At 42.3% G+C, this 20,942-nt stretch overlaps 2 protein-coding genes across 3 annotated transcripts; both read right to left on the bottom strand.

Moving 5' to 3' along the window:
- Positions 1-159: 159 nt before the first annotated feature.
- cskmt (citrate synthase lysine methyltransferase) lies at positions 160-2,085 on the bottom strand. 2 transcript variants are annotated; one of them, XM_055900488.1, is made up of 2 exons: positions 1,857-2,085; positions 160-1,194 (listed from the first exon to the last, which is right to left on the bottom strand). In XM_055900488.1, exons 1-2 carry the CDS (start codon positions 1,942-1,944, stop codon positions 521-523), a joined length of 762 nt encoding a protein of 253 aa, XP_055756463.1. In that variant the 5' UTR covers positions 1,945-2,085; the 3' UTR covers positions 160-520. The 2 variants fall into 2 exon arrangements, with proteins under 2 accessions (XP_055756463.1, XP_055756464.1); XM_055900489.1 differs by lacking the exon at positions 1,857-2,085 and adding an exon at positions 1,615-1,825.
- Positions 2,086-2,259: 174 nt separating this feature from the next.
- On the bottom strand, positions 2,260-15,165 carry LOC129835102 (ubiquitin thioesterase OTUB1-like). The gene is made up of 7 exons (XM_055900491.1): positions 15,049-15,165; positions 14,254-14,321; positions 13,912-14,010; positions 13,634-13,752; positions 13,411-13,495; positions 7,828-8,022; positions 2,260-2,826 (listed from the first exon to the last, which is right to left on the bottom strand). Exons 1-7 carry the CDS (start codon positions 15,134-15,136, stop codon positions 2,629-2,631), a joined length of 852 nt encoding a protein of 283 aa, XP_055756466.1. The 5' UTR covers positions 15,137-15,165; the 3' UTR covers positions 2,260-2,628.
- Between the last annotated feature and the right edge of the window lie 5,777 nt (positions 15,166-20,942).

Genomic DNA, 20,942 nt, shown 5'->3' with positions numbered 1-20,942 from the left:
TAGTCACATCTCATGCATGTCAAAAGGATGTTCACTCCCTAACTCGGGTGCATTATGGAGCTACGCAGAGATACAAAAACAACTACACTGAGGGGAAAAAATATTTGATCCCCTGCTGATTTTGTACGTTTTCCCACTGACAAAGAAATGATCAGTCTATAATTTTAATGGTAGGTTTATTTGAACAGTGAAAGACAGAATAACAACAAAAATATCCAGAAAAACATGTCAAATGTTATAAATTGATTTGCATTTTAATGAGGGAAATAAGTATTTGACCCCTCTGTAAAACATGACTTTGTACTTGGTGGCAAAACCCTTGTTGGCAATCAGAGGTCAGACGTTTCTTGTAGTTGGCCACCAGGTTTGCTCACATCTCAGGAGGGATTTTGTCCCACTCCTCTTTGCAGATCTTCTCCAAGTCATTAAGGTTTCGAGGCTGACGTTTGGCAACTCGAACCTTCAGCTCCCTCCAAAGAGTTTCTATGGGACTTTTCTAAACTTTTTTCCCTCACTGTATCTACTGTGCTACAGGACGAGCTGTAACTTGGTAGCAGTAATAAGTTACTCCCCTTAGCTCCCCCACCTCCTGCACCCCCACATCGGCAACCATCCCCCCTGGCTCCAGGCCCTCTTTCTCCAGCCACAACATCCTGGCATCAGGGTCCTCATCTGAGAACTGAAAGAGAGACCCAGAGTCCCTCAACACCTTTAGGCACTGCTTAAGCACCTGGCTGGCCTTTGCTCCACCTTCCCTCGACCTTAGCAAGGCATCTATGGTGCCCTTGTCTAGAATGAGGTCTAGGCTCTCAGAACCAAAGTGTTTGTGGAGATGAGAGCAGTCCAGTTCTAAGAAGTCCAGCTTAGAGGAAGTGTTCTGAGGTTGCAGGGCTTTGGTTTCTGTGTGTTCCTGCATAAGGCGCACAGCAATAGCAGAGATGTCAGCGCAGGTCACCTGCACTGGCCAGGGAGAGTATCTGTATATGCAGGGTCCTAGGGCAGAGGTACCACAGCCCATGTCCAGAACATGTAGGGCATCAGAGTTGGTCTGTGAATGCAGCATGGGCAAGATGAAGTCCCGGATTGCGTCGAAACCAAAGAACCACTCAAAATTCTTGAAGTTGGTTGCCTTGCTGTTTTCTGTGTAGAACCGGTCCCATGTTGCTTTCTTGTCCATGTTGTTGATAAGTTCAGCTACAGAAGTAGGGACAAACAAGGGTGAATGTCAGGAAAATTAAAAAAAAAAAAAAAAAAATACATACTAGCGGTATTATATTTTTGTCAGTTCATGTTTATGGGTTTCCTTAAAATAAAATGTCATAGAACAAATGAGCGCCTAAAATGTGCTGACGTTAGTATCGAGCTGAGTATCTAGCTATGGTAGCTAACTAAAACTTAGCTGTGGAGATTAGCACAAACAAGCTAACTTAACCAACCTGTGCCCAAATTACATTTCATCAGTGAACGGGAGTTTTTGCAAACAGAAATGCCTTTGAACTGAACCTATATTTAACTAGGCAAGTCAGTTAATAACACATTTTTATTTACAATGACGGCCTACCGGGGAACAGTGGGTTAACTGCCTTGTTCAGGGGCAGAACGACAGGTTTTTACCTTGTCAGCTCGGAGATTCGACCCAGCAACCTTTCGGTTACTGGCCCAACGCACTAGACTACCTGCCACCCCAAATCAATGAATCAATATAGAGCAAGCCACTGTCTAGCTGTATATAGCAAGTAAGCTAGCTAGTTAGCTTGCAGCCACAGAGGTCAACTGTTAGCTAGCATAAAAAGCCATGCTTTAGCTTCTAGTTTGCATCAACTCATTTTATAAGACACCAATAAATGGAGACGTACTTGTTAGACTGGAGTGGTGCCTTACACGTGTGTTTGTAATTAACTTCCCTAACCTCCTTGGCGACAGGATGTTTAAAATCAGCGCCATGATTTGTATCTCTCCTTGAAATCCTCCCTCACGCACTGCTGAGAGCAGCAAGCTACCTGCTGTGTGCGCAGTGGAGGGCAACTGAACATGCGTCAACAATGTAAACAAGTATGCGGTTTAACAGTGGAAGCATTTCACGGTTTTCCTTTGTATGAAAGATAAGCAACCCAAATTCAAGACATGTACAGACAGACACAAGAACAGAGACACAATTCACGCAAGCATGTAAATACTGCATTGCATATTGCTGTGATGCCAGTTGAAATGTTGATACCAGAAGAGCGGCACAAACAAGACATTTACATACACATCAAATAAGATGTAAATACCTTTAATAAAACGCAGTGTAACAAAGGAAAATAATCCAACAAAAAAAGCAAGTTGATAACATTTACAACCACAAAATAAAAGTAAAAACTGTACAACTCTAAACATCTGGAGCCTCTGCTATTTTTTTGGTAAATATTTGTTTTTATTAATTCACTGTTCTGTGATGAAGGGAATATATTGAGTGACGGGGAGGGAGAAGGGGGCTGTATAATGTGATTGTTTTTTTCCCTTCTCAAATACCAGTGTAATCTTCAAACACACATGTATGCATCAGTGTGGCAGGTGAAGTATTTCGCCACTGCCACTACAGCAGTAGGAAAGGACATTGGGGGGAATTTTCTAAACAGCAGGTAGTTATTTATACAAGATGTCGTAGTGGCCGGGTCTATAGAGGAGAAAGACACGAGGCTCGCTGCCTTCAGGAAAGACGTGGTGGTTGACGGTGCCCCCCTCACCCCGGTCCATATACTCCACTAGGATGGACACGTTCAGGGCCTGGGCCAAAGCGATGATGTGGATATGGTCACTTTCTTTAGACATGGGCTCCACCTCCTGATAGTAAACACACAGAGAACAAACAAAGTGTTTGAGTTTGGGGACTTGTTATGCAACTCTAGATGATACTGGAATGTACATATGCAAGAAAAAGTACAAGTTGGTCCTTTTGGCAGTAGGAATGAGACAATATATCCACAGGAAATTATAATTGCTTCCGGTGATAGAAATCTGAACACACTACCAGCGCTTTGAAAAGTGTATGCAATTATACTTTCCTGTGGATATAGTCTCACACTCCTACAGCCAAAAGGACCAACCGCACAGACAACCGGTAAAGTATGTGAACATTTCATTTTATTCAACATTCTGGCTTGTAGATGTCGAGAGAAAACTTTCCTGATTCAAATGCTCATTTCTGCCCGACGTAGAATTTAATGCAATTCAACGTCGGGGTTCCAGGCAACTTGAGCGCTAGCTTATTGCCTTTAACATCCTCAGCAATACAGTGCCTTCAGAAAGTATTCACACCCCTCAACTTTTTGATGTGTTACAGCCTGAATTTAAAATGGATATGTCACTGGCTTACACATAATACCATATGTCAAAGTGGAATTGTGTTTTTAGAACTGTTTGCTAATTAATAAAATATGAAAAGCTGAAATGTCTTGAGTCAATAAGTATTCAACCCCTTTGTTATGGCAAGCCTAAATACGTTCAGGAGTAAAAATGTTCTTCAGTCTCAAAAGTGTGCAATAGTGTTTAACATGATTTTTGAATGACCACCTCATCTCTGTACCCCACACATACAGATAATTGTACGGTCCCTAAGTTGATCAGTGAATTTCAAACACAGATTCAACCCCAAAGGTTTTCCAATGCCTCACAAAGAAGGGCACCTATTGGTAGATGAGTAAAAAAATTAAATCATTGAATATTCCTTTGAGCATGGTGAAGTTATTAATTACACTTTTGAGAGTGTATCAATACACCCAGTCAATACAAAGATACAGGTGTCCTTCCTAACTCAGTTGCCGGAGAGGAAGGAAACCACTCAGGGATTTCACCATGAGGCCAATAATTAAAACAGTTAGAGTTTAATGGCTGTCATAGGGGAAAACTGATGATGTATCAACAACATTGTAGTTACTTCACAATACTAACCTAAATGACAGAGTGAAAAGAAAGAAGCCTGTAAATAATAAAAAAATATTCCTAAACATGCATCCCGTTTGCAATAAGGCAATAAAGGAAAACTGAAAATGTTTGGCAAAGAAATTAAGCTTAATGTCTTAAATATGTTATGTTATGTTTGGGGCAAATCCAACACAACATTGCTGAGTACTACTTAATATTTTCAAGCATGGTGGTGGCTTCATCGTGTTATGGGTATGCTTGTCATTGGCAAGGACTAGGATTTTTGGGGGATAAAAACAGAATAGAGTTAAGCACAGGCAAAATCCTAGAGGAAAACCTGGTTAAGTCTGCTTTCCAACAGACCCTAGGAGACAAATTGACCATTCAGCAGGACAATAGCCTAAAACACAAGGCCAAATATAAACTGGTTACAAAGAAAACATTGAATGTTCCCGAATGGCCTAGTTACACTTTTGACTTAAATCTGCTTGAAAATCTATGGCAAGACTTGAAAATTGCTGTCTTGCAATGAACAACAACCAACTTGAAAGAGCTCGAGGAACTTTAAAAATAATAAAAATAATAATATGCAAATATTGTACAATCCAGGTGCGCAAAGCTCTTAGAGAATTAACCAGAAAGAATGCAAAAGGTGATTCTAACATACTTTGACTCAGGGATGTGAACACTTACAGTATCAGTCAAGTTTGGACACACCTACTCACTCAAGGGTTTTTCCTTTATTTTTACTATTTTCTACATTGTAGAATAATACTGAAGACATCAAAACTATGAAATAACACATATGATATCATGTAGTAGCCAAAAAAAAAAGTGTTAAACAAATTTTATATTTGACATTCTTCAAAGTAGCCACCCTTTGCCTTTGACAGCTTTGCACACTCCTGGCATTCTCTCAACCAGCTTCATGACGTAGTCACCTGGAATACATTTCAATTAACAGGTGTGCCTTGTTATAAGATAATTTGTGGAATTTCATTCCTTCTTAATGCGTTTGAGCCAATCAGTTGTGTTGTGACAAGGTAGGGGTGGTATACAGGAGATTTCTATTTGGTAAAAGACCAAGTACATACAGTTGAAGTCAGAAGATTACATACACCTTAGCCAAAAACATTTAAACTCGGTTTTTCACAATTCCTAACATTTAATCCTAGTAAAAATTCCCTGGCTTAGGTCAGATGTCAGAATAATAGTAGAGAGAACTATTTATTTCAGCTTTTGTTTCTTTCATCACATTCCCATTGGGTCAGAAGTTTAAATACACTCAATTAGTATTTGGTAGCGTTACCTTTAAATTGTTTAACTTGGGTTAAATGTTTAGGGTAGCCTTCCACAACAAGTTGGATGAATGTTGGCCCATTCCTCCTGACAGAGCTGGTGTAAATGAGTCAGGTTTGTAGGCCTCCTTGCTCGCACACACTTTTTCAGTTTTGCCCACACATTTTCTATGGGATTGAGGTCAGGGCTTTGTGATGGCCACACCAATATCTTGACTTCGTTGTTCTTAAGCCATTTTGCCACAACTTTGGAAGTATGCTTGGGGTCGATTTCCATTTGGAAGACCCATTTGCAACCAAGCTTTAACTTCCTGACTGATGTCTTGAGATGTTGCTTCAATATACCCACATAATTTTTGTGCCTCATGATGCCATCTTTTTTGTGAAGTGCACCAGTCCCTCCGGCAGCAAAGCACCCCCAAAACATGATGCTGCCACCCCCCGTGTTTCAAGGTTGGGATGGTGTTCTTCGGCTTGCAAGCCCTCCCCCTTTTTACTCCAAACATAATGATGGTCATTATAGCCAAACAGTTATATTTTTGTTTCATCAGACCAGTGGATATTCCTCCAAAAAGTACAATAATTGTACCCATGTGCAAATGCAAACCGTAGTCTGACTTTTTTTATGCCGGTTTTGGAGCAGTGGCTTCTTCTTTGCTGAGCGGCCTTTCAGGTTATGTCGATAAAGGACTTGTTTTACTGTGGATATAGAAACTTTTGTACCCGTCTCCTCCAGCATCTTCACAAGTCCTTTGCTGTTGTTCTGGGATTGATTTGCACTTTTCGCAAAGTACATTAATCTCTAGTCGACAGAACGCGTCTCCTTCCTGAGCGGCATTACGGCTGCGTGGTCCCATGGTGTTCATACTTGCATACTATTGTTTGTACAGATGAACTTGGTACCTTCAGGTGTTTGGAAATTGCTCCCAAGGATGAACCAGACTTGTGGAGGTCTCCAATTTTTTTCTGAGGTCTTGGCTGATTTCTTTTGATTTTCCCATGATGTCAAGCAAAGAGGCAACTGAGTTTGAAGGTAGGCCTTGAAATACATCCACAGGTATACCTCCAATTGACTCAAATTATGTCAATTAGCCTATCAGAAGCTTCTAAAGCCATGACATTTTCTGGAATTTTCCAAGCTGTTTAAAGGCACAGTCAACTTAGTGCATGTAAACGTCTGACCCACTGGAATTGTGATACATTGAATTATAAGTGAAATAGTCTGTGTAAACAATTGCTGGAAAAATTACTTGTGTCATGTACAAAGTTGATGTCCTAACTGACTTGCAAAAACTATAGTTTGTTAACAAGAAATTTGGGGAGTGAGTTTTAATGACTCCAACCTAAGTGTATGTAAACTTCCGACATCAACAGTATGTCAAGAACAGTTCAAATAAGCAAAGAGCAACGACAGTCCATCATTACTTTAAGACATGAAGGTCAGTCAATCAGGAAAATTTCAAAAACGTTTCTTCAAGTGCAGTCGCAAAAACCACCAACCACTATGATGAAACTGGCTCTCATGAGGACCGCCACAGGAAAGGAAGACCCAGAGTTACTTCTGCTGCAGATAATGAGTTCATTAGAGTTACTGCGTGAATCAGGCCTTCGTGGTTGAATTGCTACAAAGAAACCACTACTAAAGGACACCAAAAAAAAGAAGAGACTTGCATGGGCCAAGCAACACAAGCAATCTGTTGTTTGGTCTGATGACTCCAAATTGGAGATTCTTGGTTCCAACCGCCGTGTCTTTGTGAGATGCAGAGTAGGTGAACGGATGATCTTTGCATGTGTGGTTCCCACCGTGAAGCATGGAGGAGGTGGTGTGATGGTGCTTTGCTGGTGACACTGTCAGTGATTTATTTAAAATTCAAGGCACACTTAACCAGCATGGCTACCACAGCGATACGCCATCCCATCTGGTTTGCGCTTAGTGGGACTATCATTTGTTTTTCAACAGGACAATGACCAAATACACCTCCAGGCTGCGTAAGGGTTATTTAAGCAAGGAGAGTGATGGAGTGCTCATCAGATGACCTGGCCTACACAAATCATCCGACCTCAACCCAATTGAGAGGGTTTGGGATGAGTTGGACCGCAGAGTGAAGGAAAAGCAGCCAACAAGTGCCCAGCATATGTGGGAAATCCTTCAAGACTGTTGAAAAAGCATTCCAGGTGAAGCTGGTTGAGAGAATGCTAAGAGTGTGCAAAGCTGTCATCAAGGCAAAGGGTGGCTACTTTGAAGAATCTCAAATATAAAATATACTTTGATTTAACACTTTTTTGGTTACTACACGATTCCATATGTGTTATTTAATCGTTTTGACATCTTCACTATTATTCTACAATGTAGAAAATATTACAAATAAAGAAAACCCTTGAATGAGTAGGTGTCCAAACTTTTGACTGGTACTGTATGTAAATATTATAATGTATTATAATACATTTGCTAAATTTTCTAAAAACATGTTTTCACTTTGTCATTATTGGCTACTGGTGTATATTTAATACATTTTGAATTCAGGCTTTAACAACAAAAATGTGGAAAAAGTCAAGGGGTATGAATACTTCCTGAAGGCACTGTATATCTCCCTTATTCTCTGATGTTCCATAAGGAACCCACCTGCTGACAGAACTCCCTGACAGAGCGTCCCCCCTCGATGAAGTGCTGGAAGAAACCGTGCTCCCTCTGCAGGTAGCCTGAAGTGAGCAACCGCAGGTACACCACGATGTAGTCTGACACGCTCTGGTCTCTGAAGGAGCCCAGCAGCTCACTGAGTCCTGGCTGCTTCTCACACAGCTCTAACAGGTCCATGAACTAGGGGAAGAATAAACAATAATGTTCAGTTTGGTGATGCTTTTACGTCAAGTGACTTAAAAGTTGTTAACATGTTCGGTACAGTGCATTTGGAAAGTATTCAGACCCTTTCCTTTTTCCCACATTTTGTTACATTACAGCCTCTTTCTAAAATTGATTTCTTTTTTAAATCCCCTCATCAATCTAACCACAACGACAAAGCGGAAAACGTTTTTTTGAAATTTTTGCAAATGTATTAAAAATAAAAAACAGAAATAACTTATTTACATAAGTATTCAGACCCTTTGCTATAGGAATCGAAATTGAGCTTAGGTGCATCCTGTTTCCATTGATCATCCTTGCGATGTTTCTACAACCTGATTGGAATCTACCAGTGGTAAATTCAATTGATTGGACATGATTTGGAAAGGCACTGTGCTTGAAAATTGTAATGTTTGTGCTTTTCTAATAACTAATTTATGTGTTCTAGTCATGTGCTTTTCTAATAAAATGTTTTCTATGTTCATGCAAGTGACTGACTGAATGCGTCCTCACTATCAGTAGCTGCAATTTGGCAGTATGCCCAGGCCTTTGTTTTGAGAACAAAAGATATCTTAGTTTCAAGGTCTCAGCTTAGAGAGAATAAGCCTCGTGAGGTATTTGTCTGTCACAAGTTATGAACCGGTATGTGTCGGTCACACGAATGAAACAAAAACGTTAATGATGAATTAATTATGCTAAATCATGCAAATATAAACTTGTCTATAATTCTGTGAATAGCCGTATATAAGACAACCTCTGGGACTGCCCCAGCAGAGCTCCTGATTGACATGTGTACTATGGTGCATTGAATTGGTTGGAACCTCTCCAGCGCATTGATAATAAAGGATGATTCATTTAAGATTGACTTAGAGTGTTCCCGGTGGTAATTTCCACGACAGCACACACCTGACTATATAAGGTCCCACAGCAGACAGTACATGTCAGAGCAAAAACCAAGCCATGAGAGCACGCTTGGAGTTTGCCAAAAGGCATCGAAAGGACTCTCTGACCACGAGAAACAAGATTCTCTGGTCTGATGAAACCGGTGGTGGAAACTTCTAACCAAAGAGACTGTAGATTCCTCAAACAGCAACTTTATAAGAGTTGCAAAAATGGAGCAGTTAACAATCCACTCAACAGTGCAGAGTTAAGAGCCCAACGAACAGAGTTGGGTCTCAGCTTTTATAGAAAAGTCCAACCTTGTGTATGTGTGGCAGTTAGCATATGTGTGCAAACAACGGTTGGGTAGATAGTGTATAAAAGGCATTTAGCTTGTCTATGCAGATTAAGACAGCTCACACTAGTCTTCTGTTTCGTCCTGCAAGTTTCCACACAGATGAGTTCCTACAGATAGTACAAACGGGACGTCACGTACTGCAGTCGCACCCGGATCTTATCTGTACGACAAGACTTTATCACTAAGTCACAAGACAAGACTGCACCAGCAACAAACAAAAAAACACTAGCATATGACAATGGACAATTCTCTGAGTGAAAACAGCATAGTGTGTCTAAATGTAATTTTCCCACTGCAAACCAAGATTGAACTCTTTGGCCTGAATGCTAAGCATCACATCGGGAGAAAACCTGGCACCATCCCTACGGTGAAGCACGGTGTCAGCATCATGCTGTGGGGATGTTTTTCAGCGGCAGGGACTGGGAGACTAGTCAGGATTGAGGGAAAGATGAACGGAGCAGAGTACAGAGAGATCCTTGATGAAAAACTGCTCCAGAGCACTTAGGAGGTCAGACTGGGGTGAAGGTTCACCATCCAACAGGACAGCAACCCTAAGCACACAACCAAGACAACGCAGGAGTGGCTTCGGGACAAGTCTCTGAATGTCTTTGAGTGGCCCAGCCAGAGCCCAGACTTGAACCCAATCGAACATCTCTGGAGAGACGTAAAAATATCTGTGCATTGATGCTCCCCATCCAACCTGACAGAGCTTCAGTGAATCTGCAGAGAAGAATGGGACAAACTCCCCAAATACAGGTGCGACAAGCTTGTAGCATGATACCCAATAAGATTCAAGGCTGTAATCGCTGCCAAAGGTGCTTCAACAAAGTACTGAGTAAATGGTCTGAATACTTATGTGAATGTGATATCAGTTTTTTATTTTTACTACATTTGCAAACATTTCTAAAAACCTGTTCTGCTTTGTCATTATCATTATTTTTTTCCACCTTTATTTAACAAGGTAGGCCAGTCGAGAACAAGTTCTCATTTACAACTGCGACCAGGCCAAGACAAAGCAAAGCAGTGCGACAAAAACAACACAGAGTTACACATAAACAAACGTACGGTCAATAACACAATAAAAAAATTATATGTACAGTGTGTGCAAATGCAGTAAGATTAAGGAGGTAAGGAAATAAATAGGCCAAAGAGGCAGAATAATTACAAGTTAGCATTAACCTTAATTAACATTAACTTGACCGCTGGCTACGTCCCTTCCGTCTTCAAGAGAGCGAGAGTTGCACCCCTTCTGAAAAAACCTACACTCGATCCCTCCGATGTCAACAACTACAGACCAGTATCCCTTCTTTCTTTTCTCTCCAAAACTCTTGAACGTGCCGTCCTTGGCCAGCTCTCCTGCTATCTCTCTCAGAATGACCTTCTTGATCCAAATCAGTCAGGTTTCAAGACTAGTCATTCAACTGAGACTGCTCTTCTCTGTGTCACGGAGGCGCTCCGCACTGCTAAAGCTAACTCTCTCTCCTCTGCTCTCATCCTTCTAGACCTATCGGCTGCCTTTGATACTGTGAACCATCAGATCCTCCTCTCCACCCTCTCCGAGCTGGGCATCTCCGGCGCGGCCCACGCTTGGATTGCGTCCTACCTGACAGGTCGCTCCTACCAGGTGGCGTGGCGAGAATCTGTCTCCGCACCACGTGCTCTCACCACTGGTGTCCCCCAGGGCTCTGTTCTAGGCCCTCTCCTATTCTCGCTATACACCAAGTCACTTGGCTCTGTCATATCCTCACATGGTCTCTCCTATCATTGCTATGCAGACGACACACAATTAATCTTCCCCTTTCCCCCCTCTGATAACCAGGTGGTGAATCGCATCTCTGCATGTCTGGCAGACATATCAGTGTGGATGACGGATCACCACCTCAAGCTGAACCTCGGCAAGACGGAGCTGCTCTTCCTCCCGGGGAAGGACTGCCCGTTCCATGATCTCGCCATCACGGTTGACAACTCCATTGTGTCCTCCTCCCAGAGTGCTAAGAACCTTGGCGTGATCCTGGACAACACCCTGTCGTTCTCAACTAACATCAAGGCGGTGACCCGTTCCTGTAGGTTCATGCTCTACAACATTCGCAGAGTACGACCCTGCCTCACGCAGGAAGCGGCGCAGGTCCTAATCCAGGCACTTGTCATCTCCCGTCTGGATTACTGCAACTCGCTGTTGGCTGGGCTCCCTGCCTGTGCCATTAAACCCCTACAACTCATCCAGAACGCCGCAGCCCGTCTGGTGTTCAACTTTCCCAAGTTCTCTCACGTCACCCCGCTCCTCCGCTCTCTCCACTGGCTTCCAGTTGAAGCTCGCATCCGCTACAAGACCATGGTGTTTGCCTACGGAGCTGTGAGGGGAACGGCACCTCCGTACCTTCAGGCTCTGATCAGGCCCTACACCCAAACAAGGGCACTGCGTTCATCCACCTCTGGCCTGCTCGCCTCCCTACCTCTGAGGAAGTACAGTTCCCGCTCAGCCCAGTCAAAACTGTTCGCTGCTCTGGCACCCTAATGGTGGAACAAACTCCCTTACGACGCCAGGTCAGCGGAGTCAATCACCACCTTCCGGAGACACCTGAAACCCCACCTCTTTAAGGAATACCTAGGATAGGATAAAGTAATCCTTCTAACCCCCCCCCCCCCCCTTAAAAGAGTTAGATGCACTATTGTAAAGTGGTTGTTCCACTGGATATCATAAGGTGAATGCACCAATTTGTAAGTCGCTCTGGATAAGAGCGTCTGCTAAATGACTTAAATGTAAAATGTAAAATTAACACTGGAGTGATAGATGTGCAGATGATGATGTGCAAGTAGAGATACTGGGGTGCAAATGAGCAAAAATAATAATAACAATATTGGGATGAAGTAGTTGGGTGTGCTATTTACAGATGGGCTGTGTACAGGTACATTATATGGTATTGTGTGTAGATTGATGGGAGGGAAAAATCTATTTAATCCATTTTAGAGTAAGGCTGTAATGTAACAAAATGTGGAAAAGTCATGGGGCCTGAATACTTTCCGAATGCACAGTATACAAAATGTGTACAAAACATTAAGACATCTTCCTAATATTGAGTTGCGCGCCCCCCGCTCCCCTCCCCCCTCATCCTGGTCTAAGAGCATTTCGTAGTATTCTGTACGCAAATCCGCGACACTTTATTTAGTATGCTTTGTATGGTATGTATTAATTTATGGATATCCATCATCCATTTTGTATGGTATGTTATAAATTGCAATTCGTACCATATGATACGAATTGCAATTCGTAAAATATGTTACGAATTTGCAAAATTTATGATACAAATTCCAATTTGTTGGTGTTCGCTAAAAGGGTTAAGGTTAGGGGTAGCTAACATGGTAAGTAGTTGCAAAGTAGCTAAAAATAGCAAGTAGTAGTTCCAAAGTTGCTAAAATGCTAAAGTTGTCCGTGATGAGATTCAAACATGCAACCTTTGGGATGCTAGACTTACGTGTTATGCGCCCACCCATCCACTCTGACCAACCACCCTACTTTTTGTTTTTGTACAAGTAACCTTCTGTCTTATGTAACCATACCAAACGTAACATATCATACTAATTGAGCATCCCGGATTTAAATTTACAATGTTACGTCTAATCTATGAGACAAGGTTGCCCCCAGACCATCCTCAATTCCTTGGGGCATGGACTCTACAGGTGTTGAGAGCGTTCCACTGGGATGCTAGCCCATGTCGACTCAAATGCTTCCCACAGTTGTGTCAAGTTGGCTGGATGCCCTGTGGGTGGATTATTATTGATACACAAGGAAAACTGTTGTGTGAAAACCCAGCAGCGTTGCAGTTCTTCACACAAACCGTACCCTGTTCAAAGGCACTTAAATATTTTGTCTTGCCCATTCACCCTCAATGGCACACGTCTCAATTGTCTCAAGGCTTAAAAATCTTTCTTTAACCCGTCTCCTCCCCTTCATCTACACTGATCGAAGTGGATTTAACAAGTGACATCAATAAGGAATCATAGCTTTCACCGGGTCAGTCTATGTCATGGAAAGTCCAGATGTTCATCATGTTTTGTATGCTCAGTGTATGTCATGTGTGTGAACTGTCACCGTTGTTCATGTGGTGTACAATAAGAGGGAAGCAACTCACAGTATTGTGGAAGTCTTCAATGGTGAACTCTGTAAAACCCTGGTTGACCAGGTCCAGTTTGCTCTTTGCTGCCACTGCTTTGAACCTATAGATAAAACATTGCATCGGTATTCAGTGCCTACTAATGCAGCAACACTAATCACATTGCATCCATTTATCGTATCACATAGTCTGCTTTACCGACCATCAATGAGCTAAATGCACTACGGAGGTGTTATGTTACCTCTGCAGCTCTTTGCTGTCTTCGAGCAGTGATTCGAGATGTGAAAAGCCAAACGCTCTGTAGAAACAGTTCCCGTCTGGTCGCGTCTTACGAATATAGGAGTATTTCTTGTGTAAATCCTATGGAAAAAAACAGGGGCATAGAGTAAACACAATAATTATGTGACCATTTCTATCCCTCATTGGTTTTGTGATCGTAAGGAACCCTTTCGCCTTAAACCAGTATGGAGTGATGCGGATTCAAATCCTGTAATTGATACATTGTGTGGTTTTACTGACCTTGATCTTGAGCTGATAAATGGTGTCTTCCGCGGCATACTCTCTCTGCAAAACTGACAGCTCCTGTCTGTCTGACACTAAAAGGATGCTTGTTGCGATCTACACACCCACACACACACACACACACACACACACACACACACACACACACACGGACGTTTCATACTCATAGACTTATAGAAACCAATATAAAACAAGAACACAGGGTGATCAAAATCACGTGATGCAAAGGTATGCATTCCTCGTGCAGTTCAACCTTCTCCACAGCCGACTTATGTCAGTCTAATTCAAAAAGCTTAGCCTACATATTATCAATGCCTATTCAAGTGTAAAATCTCTCACCTCCTGCTGAATTCTGTCCTGCTGTGCCATAATGGCCTCATCATAAGCAAGACAGTTTACTCCTCCAGCTGGAGAGAAGAAAACAACACCATAGACGTTTTTAAACAGGTGACATGACAGTTCGTTCGCAGAGAGTGAAGTGCAATGGTGCTGTAAAAAAAAAAAGTTAGCCCAAATTCTGAATTTAACGTGGGAACTAGCTATATTACATCATGGTTATTGGAGTAGCTGTGTCAACAACACAGCGACGGGAAGCATATTTGTAAAATCGCACTTTTTAATAACAATTGCTGGTTACGTAATTTATTCCACAACATGAAATTGATGACAACGTACATGTAGTTTAAGCAAATGTTGTCATCACATATCCGTCTACCATTTGGTAATCATGTGGTCGGCATCGGACCATATTTTTGGAACAACTAGGTTGAATTGATTAGTTAGCAACTAGCCAACTATCCTATTTCAGTTATGGCGTCAATAAACATTTGACAACCAATTGAAATCCGGCAAAAAATATACTGTGAATGAGATACTACATTATGTCACATATAATGCTTAATGGTATCACCTTCATCCTCCAAAAACTACAGGTCGAAAATGCGTTTCTTTGTGTGTGCTTTGAATGCTTTGGCCTCCCCTATTGCCCTCTCATATTCATGCAAGCAACATGTTCCTCCACTGCTATCACTAGATTGCCTAACAATCACATTACACCTCCATAAATAACAATGCGCTGATAGCCGAAGCCGGTTAGATTTCTGTCATCTTTCGTTTTGATGTTGTTTCACTCACCCTCCATCTCTCCCTGTGTTGTTCCCTGCTGTTGCTCCTGCGCCATTTTAGCTGTAGAATTGTGTTTCCTCTGTCTCACTGACCTCATTCTAAACTTCCGGGTCCCAGCACAGCAGCTGGATCTTTCTCTCTGACAAATGCACATAAATGCAGATATCACACATATTTAGAACGGGTCATAGGTTTTCTGTCTCAAATAACTCGATTTTCTATTACTTGCAATGAATGTGTTTGAGTGAAAAGCTAATCCAATTTTATATTAATCATCAAGACCCTTCTCTTTCTCAAATGGCTCATTTCCACTGATGATTTAGTCCAGTGTTTTACCCAAAACGCAGACTTTTGTTTTCATCTAAGTGGGCCACCCGGCACATTTGTCTCACTGGACCATGGCTCCAGCGTACCTGCTTACTAGGAGCCAAAGCACGGCCCTGGGTACTTTTCAGCTTGCAAGCCACAAGTCTGTAGTGTCAAACTCCTGATTGAAACAACACTAGAGCTTAACATAAATTGGTGAAATGCGACCCAATGATGTGGGGGTGAGTCTCAATGGAAAAGCACCAAAACACTTGGGTCAGCGCATGTGCAAATGACCTATTATATCATGGTTTGATGTACAGTACCAGGTTTGGACACGCCTACTCATTCAAGAGTTTTTATTTAAACTATTTTCTACATTGTAGAATAATAGTGAAGACATCAAAACTATAAAATAACACATATGGAATCATGTAGTAAACAAAAAAGTGTTATAAACAAATCAAAATATATTTTAAACTGAGATTCATCAACTCCACCCTTTGCCTTGATGACAGCTTTGCACACTCTTGGCATTCTCTCAACCAGCTTCACCTGAAATGCTTTTTCAACAGTCTTGAACGAGTTCGCACATATGCTGGGCACTTGTTGGCTGCTTTTCCTTTTCTCTGCGGTCCAACTCATCCCAAATAATCTCAATTGGGTTGAGATCGGGTGATTGTGGTGGCCACATCATCTCATGCAGCACTCCCTCCCTCTCCTTCTTGGTCAAATAACCCTTACACAGCCTGGAGGTGTGTTTTGGGTCATTGTCCTGTTGAAAAACAAATGATAGTCCCACTAAGCGCAAACCAGATGGGATGGCGTATTGCTGCAGAATGCTGTGGTAGCCATGCTAGTTAAGTGTGCCTTTAATTCTAAATAAATCACTGACAGTGTCACCAGCAAAGCACCCCACACCATCACACCACCTCCTCCATGCTTCACGGTGGGAACTACACATGTGGAGATCATCCGTTCACCTACTCTGCGTCTCTGCGTCTCACAAAGACATGAGACGCTTGGTATTCTCCTTCAGTGGGAGAATACCAAGAGTGTGCAAAGCTGTCATCAAGGCAAAGGGTGGCTACTTTGAAGAATCTCAAATATAAAATATATTTTGATTTGTTTAACACTTTTGTTTACTACATGATTCCATATGTTATTTCATAGTTTTGACGTCTTCAGTATTATTCTACATTGTAGAAAATAGTAAAAAATAAAGAAAAACCCTTGAATGAGTAGGTGTGTCCAAACTTTTGACTGGTACTGCTGATAATGTTAAAATTGCTTCACCTCATAATATTGCATGTCGCGCAAAAAAAATTAAACAGAATGATCAGACACTAGATTTGGATTACATGTTTCTATTGAGAAAAATGTCTAAAAGTCCTTTTGTTAGATGAGTTCAAGCATCATAGGCCAGAAAAAGGTATGCAGCACAGTAGACTTTGACCAAGACAGGTGGTAGTGAAACAGTTAAGCACTTCTGGTAGTTTTGAACATTGACTAGGATCCAACCAGAAGGTTCAAGTATGATCAGTGGAAAAACACTCATGGCAGAAACTGTTTCCTGTAAACAGAGGCAGACAAGACATCACTTTTGTCATATAGGTCACCCAAGAACACTCAGGTTGTCAAGAAATATTATTGTCAATAATAAGGCATGCAAGAAATGCATTGATTTAAAACCAAATTTTGATAAATTTGTTTAGAAAATTCAGTGAGCATGTCAAATCAGCTAGTTATGGTCTGAGCTAGCTGGCTAGCTGCACCGATGGCCCACTCACTGCATTGTCAATGTTGTCTTTGGGTGGTTTACTGGGTAAATTTGCACGCTTGTTGATTGCATGTGTCACCCCAAAGTACTTTTGTGTTGTTGCTGACGAGATAATGCGCTTGAGAGATTTTGAAATCTTGAAATCTTTGAAAAAATTGTATGTAATAAATGTATTACATTAAACAATGCCACTTTAAACAATGCCACTTTGTATGATGTTTACATACCCTACATTACTCATCTCATATGTATATACTGTACTCTATACCATCTACTGCATCTTGCCTATGCCATTCGGCCATCGCTCATTCATATATTTTTATGTACATATTCTTATTCATTCCTTTACACTTGTGTGGTCGCAATTGTAAATGAGAACGTGTTCTCAATTTGCCTACCTGGTTAAATAAAGGTTAAATTTAAAAAAATAAAAAAAAAATATAAGGTAGTTGTTGTGAAATTGTTAGGTTAGATTACTTGTTAGATATTACTGCATGGTCGGAACTAGAAGCACAAGCATTTCGCTACACTCGCATTAACATCTGCTAACGTTGTGTATGTGACAAATCAAATTTGATTTGATTTGATGGTACCAGGAATGTTGCCTTTACTGGAGACTTGACTTTTCTGAATAGGGAGACATGGGAACCTGGTCCCCTGCCAGACCAAGACGAAAACTCTCCCCCACCACCGGGTAAGATGTATCAAGAACTAGGAGATATATGGAATGATGCCAGGACACAATCAACACCTCTCAACCCTAGAGTTACCACGGCAAAGGACCTCATGCTTCTCGTTGTCATTATCATGCTGTTATGCTTTCCTCCCCGTGTACGTCTTAAATCGCTGATATGGACCAACACCAGACTGCGGATGCACTTAATCACCCTTTGTGGGAGTCTAGAGGTTGCTCTAGGGGCCCTGATGGCCTGGGGAGGCAGTCCCTCCCTGGCAAACCTGTTCTGCCCTTACCTCTCGTCTCCTCTGTGTATCGCCTGGCCCACGGGGTGGGTCACGCGCCAAGGGGGGGGGAGATGGTAAGACTAATATCTGACACCTGGTTTTGTCCAAATCTGATTGAAGTTTGCAAAACACACGTGTATAAATGTACTACATACATGCAATACAACATGCATGAAACCAGGGAAATTTCCAGTGCCGGCCGGCCCGTTCACCCATTTAGCTATGGATTTCATAGACATGGCTGAACGAAAAGAAATAAAGAGATACTGCTTGGTAATAATTGACCATTTTACCAGGGGGTTGAAGCATTTCCAACCAATGTGGTTGCACAGGTGGCTGCCCAAATGGAGATAGATCAGAAGTTTGTTTGTATCTACCACCCACAAAGTAATGGGATTACTGAGAGGGCTAATCAAACCATAAAATGGGGGCTTGCCAAAGCATGCCACTCCACCGGGAAGTTATGGGTAGAGTGTCTTCCCTTAGTCCTGATGAAAATGCGCAATAGTATAAACCGGGGAACAGGGCTTAGCCCACATGAGCTCTTAATTGTCCGTCCAATGAACGTTCCTTTACACAGACCAATGACTCCAAAACTGACTGACCTGAATGATGATTTGAGTAAATATATGAAGGAACTAACCCATGCTGTTAGGTCTTTGTATTCCCAATACAGGAAGGCCCAGAAAGTTCCAGAACAGTGCGACCCAGACAGCCTACCTGTTGATGTTGGAGAATGGATCAAGCTGAAGGTCCAAAAAAGGAAATGGAACCACCCCAGATGGATGGGCCCATACCAGGTCAACGTGGCAACATCTACAGCAGTGAAGGTCCAGGAGCGTCAGGTGAGGCACCACCTATCACACTGCCAGAAGACGTCACAGCCATCATTACACATAAGAGTACACACCCAGACCCAGATGTTGTTACACATGACCACTATGGTTATATTGTTAAAAACAAAACTTGGGGTAAACCTTTAAGGTACATGTTTGTGGTACTTCTTATTCTGCAACAGCAGTTTCTGCTCGGAGGAATAGAGATCCAGGGGAACCAAGTGAAAACCAGTAATCAATGGGTAAACATGGTCCAAAATCTGAGTAGACAAACCACGCCTATTGGTTCATATGTAGTCGTTTTGAAAAACCCTCAGAGTCCAAAGTTTGTGAGTGTTTTTGGTGACAAGCAAAATTTCTTCAGCCTCCTGAGGTTGAAGAGGCGCTGTTGCGCCTTCTTCACCACGCTGTCTGTGTGGGTCGACCATTTCAGTTTGTCCGTGGTGTGTACGCCGAGAACTTAAAAACGATCCACCTTCTCCACTACTGTCCAGTCGATATGGATAGGGGGGTGCACCCTCTGCTGTTTCCTGAAGTCCACGATCATCTCCTTTGTTGTGTTGTTGTTGAGTGCGAGATTATTTTCCTGACACCACACTCCGAGGGCCCTCACCTCCTCCCTGTAGGCCGTCTCGTCGTCTGAGGTTCTGAGAATATGACTGGTTTTCTGAGAACACAAGGCTGCCGCAGACCTGATGAAAACAGCCACAGAAGATGCTTAGACTCGTTCACCTTGTTATGACCCTATACCTGTGACGAAAGGTCAAGTTTCGGTCAAACCCACTTCTGAGCTTTTAATTGCTGACAAGATGGTTGCTGTTGTCAGGGGGAGGTTAGATTTATTAAAATGTTGTTGCCAGGTAAAGTCACGCAAGGGGGATTGTAAGCCATTGTAAGTTCAGAGTCACTCGCCTCAACAGTGCATGTGTGCTGGAGGCGAGCGAAAGCTTGGAGATAGAGGGGAGTGTGGTGGGGGTACCTATACCAGACAGGGGGAGACAGGCCAGGGCAGACAGTGAATAAATTGCCAGATGGAATCCAAGCAGCAGTGCAGCAGGCAATGGGAGTAGGTGTCACACCCACTTGGGAGAAGCTTTTTTCGGGACGCAGATTCCTTGTAGAAAATCCCAGCTAACTAGCTAACATAGCTAGCAAGTCTCTGTCTGTCTTTTCCATGTGGAAAAGGCAGTGGTGGGCCATCGGGGCCAGCAAGGCCTTCTCTGCTGGCCTAAACATCATCAGAATATATATATTTTTTTAAATATATTTTCCCACAAATATGTATTAAATTATTCCCCAGAGTAAGAGTTATACTCTTCATTTCATAGATTTCCTCTTGGTTGCACTGCTTCCAGCCCCAGGTTGAGATTTGGAGGGCTGGTCTTTATGTTAGATCTTTTATCCAATCATATTCAGCCATCATGTGTTGCCAGGGGTCTAAAATCTGCCCTCAGGCCTTCAGAATCAACAGTGCGGGCGCTTGTAGCTTATAGTGAATGGAAATTAAAATTTTGTGTCAACCAAACAGCTTTAGAGTTGGCTATTGTACGCCTGCTGGCTCCAGTGTAAACACTGTTTACCCAAAAAATGTCAATTTGTCAATTTCAAGGTGACGCAACGCCTGGTTATACTGCGTTTCTGTCTAAATGTATAGTGTCTAGAGCCATGGCATCATAATGATGGTAATAAGAGGTGGATTAATTCGGGTGGGACTGTGTAGTACCTCACTGAAGGCCCAGGCCCCAGGCCCACGGCACGCCACTGGGAAAAGGAGGTCATTAGCTAGCTAAATATTTAATGTATCGTCCAGACATCCAAACAAAGTTGTCCCGTGTGGCTCTTGTATTTTGGGTGGCGGTGCATGCTTCTTAGGTGGCGGTGTATGCATCTTAAAAGTTGGACACGATCCGCCAACTCAATCTCAAAGAAGAGCCACAGCCAACCAAACCGTACATTCAGCATTCCCCGCAGAAGGCCAGACATGATTCAAACGCAGCAACAGGTTCCAGTTACACAGC

Source organism: Salvelinus fontinalis, chromosome 36 (genome assembly GCF_029448725.1).
Source record: "Salvelinus fontinalis isolate EN_2023a chromosome 36, ASM2944872v1, whole genome shotgun sequence".
Lineage (NCBI taxonomy): Eukaryota > Metazoa > Chordata > Actinopteri > Salmoniformes > Salmonidae > Salvelinus > Salvelinus fontinalis.
The sequence above is the reverse complement of the archived record's forward strand: the minus strand, read 5'-3'. Positions and strand labels throughout refer to the sequence as shown.

Bases quoted from the DNA above. Each gene is read 5' to 3' on its own strand.
- cskmt (XM_055900488.1), bottom strand. From the start codon at position 1,944: ATGGCGCTGATTTTAAACATCCTGTCGCCAAGGAGGTTAGGGAAGTTA. The intron at 1,195-1,856 runs GTACGTCTCCAT...CTACTTCTGTAG, and splicing joins GCACCACTCCAGTCTAACAA to CTGAACTTATCAACAACATG.
- LOC129835102 (XM_055900491.1), bottom strand. From the start codon at position 15,136: ATGAGGTCAGTGAGACAGAGGAAACACAATTCTACAGCTAAAATGGCG. The intron at 14,011-14,253 runs GTGAGAGATTTT...GTGGGTGTGTAG, and splicing joins AGGACAGAATTCAGCAGGAG to ATCGCAACAAGCATCCTTTT. The intron at 13,496-13,633 runs GTAACATAACAC...TTTTATCTATAG, and splicing joins GACAGCAAAGAGCTGCAGAG to GTTCAAAGCAGTGGCAGCAA.